Below are 9,027 nucleotides of genomic sequence, written 5' to 3'. Positions count from 1 at the left end.
TCAGTGGTGCAGTTGTGAAAGCCACAAACTCTGTCCAGGTTTTCACTGATGGAGACTGATCCTGAGTCAATAGTGTTACTGTGAAACCTACAGCATCTATCCATGGATTTACTGCTGCAGATTCAGCCTGATTCCATGGTAATAGTGTGGCAGCTATAGCCTCTATCATTGGATTTACTACTGGTGATTTTGTCTGGGTCCATGGTATGACAGTGAAAACTACAGTCTCTGACCAGGGATTTACTAATGGAGTTTCAGTCTGGGTCCCCAGTGTGGCATCAGCCAAAGCGTCTGTCCAGGTCTCTACTGCATGAAATTCATCCTCAGTAAATGATGTGATTTTATCTAACACAGTTTGTGTCCACTGATTTATGGTTGGAGGTTCACTCTGGGTCCACTGTATAACATTACCAGATATAGGCTCTGTCCAAGAATTTAGTGCTATAGAATCAGTCACGGTGCACAGTGTGTCTACATCAGCTATAGATTGTGTCCAAGGATTTACTGCTGGAGATTCAACCTGGGTCCATGGTATAATACCATCAAATACAGTCTCAGTCTCTGTCCAGGGATTTACTGCTGGGGATTCAGCCATGGTCCATGGTGGAACAATTTCAGCTACAGGTTGTGGCACAAATTTACTCCTGGAGTTTCTGCCTGGGTCCAAGTTGTGACTGTATCAGTTTCAGATTGTGCCCAGGGTTTTACTTCTAGATTTCCTTTTTTGGTCCACATTGAGGCACTATCAGTTTCATACTGCCTCCAGGAATTTCCTGCTAAAGTTTCTGTCAGAGTCCATGTTGTCAATTAATGAGTTTCAGACTTTTTCAAGGAATGTAATAATGGAGACTCATTCTGAGTACATAGTGTGACTGTATTAGCTACAGGCTGGGTCCAAGAATTTACTGCTAGAGATTCAGCTTGAGTCCATTGTGTGCCTGCTCCAGCTACAGTATCTATCCAGGGATTTACTGCTGGAGATTCAGCCTGCGTCCAAAGAAGGACTGTGTTAGTTTCAGACTGTATCCAGGGATTTACTGCTTGGGACTCAGCCTGCATCCATGGTGTATCGGCTACAATTTTCACCCAAGGAAGTACTTCTGAAGGTTCACCCTGGCCCCATTGTGTGACTGTATCAGCCATAGGCTTTGTCCAGGGATTTACCGCTAGGGACTCATCCTGGGTCCATGATATGACTGTATCATTTTCAGAATGTAACCAGGGATTCACTGCTGGAGATTTGGCCTGTGTCCAGATGGCTGTGTCAGCTACAGTTCTTGTTTCTGAACTTCTGAATTTATTTCTGAAGGTTCACCCTGCTTCCAATGAGTGACTGTATCATCTACAGGCTGTGTCCAGAGATTTGCCACTGGCAGTTCAGGCTGAGTACACTGTGTAACTATATGAGACAAAGGATACGTCAAGAGCCTTTGTCCTGGAAATTCAGTCTTTGCCCATGTTGTGATAATATCAGCTAAAATATCTGTCCAGTGATTAATTGCTGAAGTTTCTCCCTGTGTTGAGAGTATAACTGTTTCAGTTTCAGACTGTCCCCAGGGATTAACTTCTGGAGTCTCAGCCTGTACCCATGCCCATGGTGTTGATGTATCAGCTTCATTTTGTGCCCTGGGATTGATTATACCCACATCTGGCTGAATCCAAGGCTTATGTCAGATTCAGACTGCGTCCAGAATCTAACTTTATCACCTTCAAGCTCATCCCAGGGCCTTACAGTGTAAATGTCATGTTGTATCCAGGCTCTTAGCTTGTCTGCCACAGGTTGGTTCCAGGGCCTAACTATTTCTGTTTTGGACTGTATCCAGTGGTGGACTACTTGGGATACTGGCTCTGTCCACATTGTGGGTGTCTCCACTTGAGTCTGGAACCAATGTCTGACATTGTCAGCCTCAGATTTAGTCCAAAGCCTGGCTATATCACCTTCAGGTTGGGTCCAGGAATGGGCTGTTTGAAATTCTGTCTCAATCCAAGGTTTGAATGTATGCATTTGAGTATACAACCAAGATCTGACTCTATCAGCTTCAAGCTCAGACCAGGAGATGTTTGTCTGAGATTCAAGTGGGCTCCATGTTCTGAATGTATTGGTTTGTATTTGCAACCAAAGTCTAGCTACATCAGCTTCAGGCCCTGTCCAGGGTGTAATTGTATTAACTTTAGACTGCGACCAGATTCTGAATGTCAATGCTTCAGGCTTCATCCATGGTTGGATGCTACTAGCTTTGGACTGAGTCCATGGTCTCACTATGTCAACTTCAGGCTGAGTCCAAGGGTAGAGTGTTTGCAAGTCTGGCTGAGACCTTGCTCTCATTTGATTAGACTGAGTCCAAAACCAGGATCTGGCTGTACCAGCTTTAGGCTTGTTCCCAAGTCTGAAGGTTTCAATTTCAGTGTGTGTCACGGATCTAATTATATGTGCTTCTGACTGGGTCCAATGTTTGTCTTTACCATTTTCAGTCTGGGCTCTAGGTCTGACTATTTGAAACTTAGGCTGAATCCAGCGTCTGATTCTTTCAGTTTTAGTCTGTAACCATGGTCTGATTTCTGCTTTCAGCTGAGTCAGTGGTTTTCTTGCCTGGGTTTCTGGCTGGGTCCAGGTTTGGGTTATGGCAGCTTCAGGTTTACTCCAGGGCCTGGTTGTATCAGCTTTAGACTGAAAAAAAGGCTTAATTACATTTGTAATAGTATGTGTCAAAAACCAGGTTGTATCTGCAGTTTGAATCTGGGGTTTGACCATAAAAGATTCACGTTTACTCCATGGACTTATTCTCTCCATTTGACTTGAGGCTTTGCTCAGACTGGTATTATATTGTGCCCAAGACTTAATAGTGTTGCTTGCAGATGGTATCCAAGTGAAAGGCATATTAAGTGCTGAAGAAGTCCACAATTGAGCTGACTTAGATTCAGGAAGAATCCAGTATTCATTAGTCTTTTCTGTAAGTTCTTGGGATCCATCTAAATTTAAGACTGACTGAAACCAGGGTTCCAACGTAAGAGTTAATGTAGGATACTGAGATCCATCTGCATTTAGCGTGGAATGAGTCCAGAATTCATTTTTATTAACTGTTAAAGGAACCCATGCATTCAAGTTATAAGTTACTGGTTTAAAAGCAGTGTGAACTCTATCGACTACATGGTGTATTTGGCTTCCAATATTCTCTTCACTTGATTGTATCTGCATCACTGTTCCAGTTTTATCAGGTACAGAATGTGTCCAAGGTCCAATGTCAGGGGTAATTTCTAGCCAGGGTCTAGCTAGAAGTTGACCATGGAAAGGAACCTTACTAGACTGAACTTGAAACTGTACAGTATTAACCCCAGAAAGAAGGTGGGATCCATCTATGCCACTTGAAAACAAAACCCAGGATATAGCAGAACTAACTAATGGTAGAGTATGAAGCCCAATGATACCAGCTAAAGGATTAACCCAGGGGTTTACTGAATTGGTCATCGTTTGGTATTGATATTTCATTGTATCTTTCTGAGGAAGGCCCCAGGGTATAGATTTATCAGGTGTTGGAGTCTTTGGGGGTCCAGAAAGAACCAAAGTTTCAGAAGTACCAGCTATTGGGGTATTCCAGGGCTCAGAAATATCAGAAGGATCCCGCTGTTTGGTAACAAGAGACGTCCAAGATTGTATCATTGGGAATTTGCTAGTTGAGGAGAGCTGACTAGCTTGAAGGTGTAACTGTCTACTGCCAGGAAAAGAGTCTCTATTATTTAAATGAAAAAATACTGGAGGAGGATTCCGGTGCTGTCTGTTCAGTGGGAAAGTGCCTAATCTTCTCTTCCGTGACTGTACAGAGAGTCTGTGGGAGGTCAAAATGGCAGTACCCCTGCTCAGGCTAAGCCTGTCTTGTGGACGATGTTCTACCCCAGGAGTAAAATTGCAGGGTAGGGAAAAAATAGGATCCAGTGGCTTCTGAGATGTCTTGATAAGCCATTTCACCCAAGATAAATATGGGGCTGTCTTGATGACAAGAACAGGGTCATAACAGGCCATTGAGGATTCACTGACCAGGCCTACCAGTTCCCAGTGGTTGCCACAGAGGCAGAGAACAGGACTACCCTGCTGTACCTGAATGAGGAAAAAAGATAAGCCGTATTTATGTGGGACAAACGGGCAGACAAACATAAATCGTAAGAATATATTAAATATATGTAACATAAGTTATATGTAAATATATAATATATAAATTATAAAATGTATGGCTACACTTTTGTCATAAATAATATCTGTATATTATATACATATTATCAATAAATACATTGAAATAGATAAGATTTATATATTTTTCTGCATATTTCCATATGACATGGTGAAAAATAATAAATGTTACCTGGTACATACTTCATAAAGCTCCAGAATAACTTACACACACATAATTGTAACTCCATTTAAAGGAGAAAAACCAAATCACAAAGGATATTTAGAGAAAACTCCCACGTTCTAAATAGCAATTACATAGTCAACATTCTTTATTTGGATATCACTTATTCCCTTTGCTGAGTATTTCTAGGCAGGGCAAACTTACACAATCATATGTAATGACTGTGTTTATCCTTATCACTCCACGTCATTACTCTGGTTCAAGTTGTCCTCATTTGTTTTCAAACCATCGTCATTTCTGCTATTCTCTCATACCCAAACTTATTCCATGCTTTGTTCCTCCTGGCAGGCAGGATGATACTCAGAGTAAAATCCAAAGGTGTTGTTAATTAGTTTCTGATCTCAGCTCAACATTTTTCCTTTGTTCATTTTGCTACCATCATATTTGTTTCATTCTTCACGGAAATTTTTCCACAGTAGTATCCTTTGCCTGGAATTGGCTTCCCTCATGGGATTTACTTGGGTTGATTTCTCAAGGGCTGTAAGTTTTTGGTCAAATAGAACATTTTTAAAGATCTTCTGCATTTCTCCTATTTTAACAGCCCATCTTCATTATTTTCTTGGGAAACAATTGTTAGCTTTTGAGTAAGCTTCGTGTGGATAAGGATAATTATATGCTTTTTTTAAACTGCTGCATCTTAGTATAGCACCAAATCATGTTTAGGCAATCAATATTTGATGAATGAATGATTCCTTATTGTTTTTGCAGTTCATGCCAGACCATTTTGTGGGAATAAATGTGAAGAGTACAAAGGTACTTTAATAGACTTTGTTGGTTAGATTCCTAAATAAATCTGACTTCTTGAATTTAATTAAGCCATCTTTCATTCCACCTTCCAGAACAGGAAATATTTGATTCTTCTAAAATACATTTTTTTTTTTTTGCATTAAAATCTTTCTGTGACTCCAAGGACTTCTACAACTGAGTCCAGGCACCATTACTTCATAATTGGTCCAAAGCAATTTTCTTTTCTCTTTTTTTAAATATTTTTCTTAGCATCATGTGCCCCTTACAAATTTTACCACTCAAATATTTTCTATGCATTAAATGGTCATTACATTTGCACATCTTATTTCTATTGTGAAGAGCTACTTTCCTCTCAAAATTTTAAGTATGCCCTTCATCTATCCAAATGTAGATATAATTGTTATCTCCACTGTTCACAATAAAGATTTCTATAAGAACATTAACAAAATTATATTTTTACTAAATTACTGCACTACTCTCTCCTATCAAATCATAAACTCTGGTGACCGGGCCCAGAAAATCGGGATTTTCTAAGAACTGGGACCAGGCCTGTTTCCTCTATGTAACCTATCAATTTGTAATGTACAACACTGTGGTTACCTTGTCTTTCTTAATTTCAAATTTCTCAAATATTGGTTTCAACTCTTTGGTCTTTTGGGCTTGACAAAGTTTTGGCAATATGTTTATTAAGAAGAATTTGATATCACCCATATCCCTTTTCCATCACAAATTTTAACATCTTCCTTATTTGTAAATTTTAAATGTTTTTATTTTTGCCTTTCACTTTTTTTGCCTTAAATTTCTTTGTAGCCATTTGTGACTTCTTAAATTTTATCTGTTACAAACTAAATATTACTACATGTAGTATATAACACAAATATTACTACATATCTTCTAAGTTGAGCTTTCGGAAAAAAGGTCACAATACTCTTTAAAAATATATATTGGTAGCAGGTACTCCTCATCACTAATTCAGTTACAATATTTGTGTACCTTCAGGATGGAGAGATAATAATTATACCTCATAACTGAAGACTTTTAAGTACTCAGTTGGTATTTGTAAAACTGAGTTCTGTTTGTATTCTAACAACCCAATCCAAGGATGACCTGTTCTTTCCATTGCTTCGAATATATTTTAGCAAATTTTCTAATTCTGAAATTTTATTGATGAAACTATTCCTGCTTTATTTGTGACCTTAAGAATAAATATATCTTTGAATATTTTTTGACATAATGTATGTATGATTATATAATCACATAAACATTACACCTGTGGATTGCATGTGAAAGTAAAGAAACTTTCTTTTTTATTAAGGGAGTAAGAGTCAACATGTTATCGAACTCTTTTAAATTTTTAAGTGTACAGTGTAAGATTGTTAACTATATACACTAGGTTGTTCAGCAGATCTCCAGCACTTATTCATCTTGCATAAATGAACTTGTATCCATTTTACATTTGACATATATCTTTACATCTTCCCCCAATGGTAACTCTGCCCTTATACAGTAAGTACCCAGCAGTCTCCTTGTGGCTGACTCCAGATGCATAAATTGTTACTTTTAGTTAGGTGGATATGTTGATGGTGGCAGAATGAGAGGTCCAGCAGCTGAACTGACAGCTTTTTGATACTGGTTCCAAAGATATTGTGGTCTGAAGGAATAGAGATAGAAAGGATTATGAGGTATGGGTTATTATATTCCTATGATTTACTACTAGGTTGGTACAACTTTCAATCTTTCAATCACAAAAAATTACTGAGATAACTCTGACTTCTCCTTTCCTTCCATCTAATCTCATACACACTTATTTCATACTTTCTTGTATTTTTTAGCTGTTCCTAAATCCCTCTTAAGTAATAGAACACAGAATATTATAACCCATAATATTGTCACTTTTCCTCCTTTCTCCATGTGAAGTGGAGTAATATGGACTTAATTATTTACAAGATTTTTTGACATCCTATTTTATTTTTGCAATGTTTTGCTTTGATTTTTTCTATATCATTATATGAGCTACATTTATGATATGACAGAACATGACACTTGAGCTTACTCTGATATTGGTATACCCTGCAGTGTCTGTACTGGCAGTTATAACAGCTCTTCCAGAAGATGTTATAAGTGTGATAAAGTGGTATTCCCCCCACCCTGATAGGGTACTGTAGCAGGATGACTCCTATGTCTCCTTTGACTGGATCCATTCCAACTTGTGGACCAAAACTGGGGTGCAGGCATATTGTATGGCCAAGTAAGATATCTTCTTGGTCAATGACTGCTGAAATGTCAGAGTCCAAATGTTTCCTAAAGGAATAGAAATGTGAAGAAAGCATAATGAAATTAGACTGAGAAAAACATTTCATTAGCTTCATTTAACCTGAAATGTTAATGTAATCCAACAAATTTCTCTTAACATCCCTGTAAAATGATGCTCTACATTGCAATAGAATTTGACTTTTAGAACTCCAAGCTTCATTTTTAATATGTTATTTTCCAACAACAAAGTCCCTTGAATGCGTCACTAACCAATGCAAATAAAATTAATTTTGACAAAACAAATATAAAGTATATATGTAACTATGATCCCTTTATCACGATTCTAGATGTACTTACAGTTTATTCAGACAGCTGGCTGTGGAGAGGATCCACCACTGACTCAGAATAATGCCCTGGCAGTTTTCAGCCAGGGACACTAGCCATGGGATGTTGCTGGATGCGTCAATGGGGCAATCATTGGGGTCAATGAGCTTAACCACTGCTTTTGAGAATTGGGTACTAAAAGGCCAGATAGGGAGGAGAGGAGGTAAATATAACATGATAAACAACATCTTGCTGAATGATTATTGATATTTGTCATCCTAACTTTCATTTGTTGAAGATGTGAAATAAGAGAATATAGAGAAGAATGAGAAACATAAATAAAAGTGGCAAAATGTAAGACTAGATGAAAGACAAACATGATAAGAAGTAAGAAATGAAATAAACATCAAGGAGAAAAACAGAAGATATTTTAAAAAGTTAAGGAAAATAAAAAATATTTCCCCAGTAATAACACAAACAGAGGAGAAAAAAATCCCAATTATCTGTAACTTACCACCACAGCAGTGAAAAAACAGTCCCCAAAACTGATAGAAGCAAAGTGGAGATCTCATGTTGGCTCAAGTGGATGTGAATGCAAGATAGGGTTCTAGTCGAGTAGTTGCCAGGGTTGGGATTGAAATTATAGCATATAGAATGTCTGACATCATAATACCTACTTATGAGATAAGTGCCTTCTTCTATTATGTTCACCCAACTAGAAATGTTTCCCATATTTACTCAAGTTAAATGTAACTTAAATATTGAAACAAACTTTTATTTAGTTCAATATTGACTTTCATTTTTGGAGTGAGAAAATGAAATACCCCATTCCCACACTTTGTAAAGAATATAATCTCTCTGGCTTTACCATGTAGCTTTACGTACCTGCCACATATACATACTAATTAAAAGAATTAGTTCCACATGATCTAACACAGAAGTTGATGAAATACTAAACAATGATAGTTTAAAATAACTTACAAATCAGTATGAAAATGATAGAAACTACAATTGTAGAAAATTAACTCAAGAGCTACAAACACTTCTCTCTGATGACAATATTGGGCAAAGAGCAACAATTCAATAATATTTACCTACTCTCATATGGAGTGTGCCATAAGTTGAACACATAAATCTGAGGACAAGAAGCCTTGGCCTTCCTAAGTTTTTTAATTCAGTGGAGGAATATATTAGTTAAGGTTAGTTTCTGCTGGACTGGACAGAAAATATAAATCAATTATATAAGAATAAATATATATTTCATATGATAGTAGTCGTGAGATACCTGTGAAGTAAG

The 9,027-nt window shown here is 37.6% G+C and overlaps 1 protein-coding gene across 1 annotated transcript; it reads right to left on the bottom strand.

The window, feature by feature from the left end:
• Positions 1 to 1,636: 1,636 nt before the first annotated feature.
• Positions 1,637 to 7,861, bottom strand: LOC118356657. Its single transcript, XM_035725949.1, has 4 exons — positions 7,764 to 7,861; positions 7,207 to 7,454; positions 6,668 to 6,804; positions 1,637 to 4,093 (listed from the first exon to the last, which is right to left on the bottom strand). The coding sequence occupies exons 2-4, from the start codon at positions 7,352 to 7,354 to the stop codon at positions 1,637 to 1,639; spliced, it is 2,742 nt and encodes a 913-aa protein (XP_035581842.1). The 5' UTR covers positions 7,355 to 7,454; positions 7,764 to 7,861.
• Positions 7,862 to 9,027: the final 1,166 nt, after the last annotated feature.

This window comes from Zalophus californianus, chromosome Y, assembly GCF_009762305.2.
Source record: "Zalophus californianus isolate mZalCal1 chromosome Y, mZalCal1.pri.v2, whole genome shotgun sequence".
In the NCBI taxonomy this organism is placed as follows: domain Eukaryota; kingdom Metazoa; phylum Chordata; class Mammalia; order Carnivora; family Otariidae; genus Zalophus; species Zalophus californianus.
The sequence above is the reverse complement of the archived record's forward strand: the minus strand, read 5'-3'. Positions and strand labels throughout refer to the sequence as shown.

Bases quoted from the DNA above. Each gene is read 5' to 3' on its own strand.
- LOC118356657 (XM_035725949.1), bottom strand. From the start codon at position 7,354: ATGGATCCAGTCAAAGGAGACATAGGAGTCATCCTGCTACAGTACCCT. The intron at 6,805-7,206 runs GTAAGCTCAAGT...CTATTCCTTCAG, and splicing joins CAGGGTATACCAATATCAGA to ACCACAATATCTTTGGAACC. The intron at 4,094-6,667 runs GTACTTACTGTA...TTCCTCATTCAG, and splicing joins AGCCACAAGGAGACTGCTGG to GTACAGCAGGGTAGTCCTGT.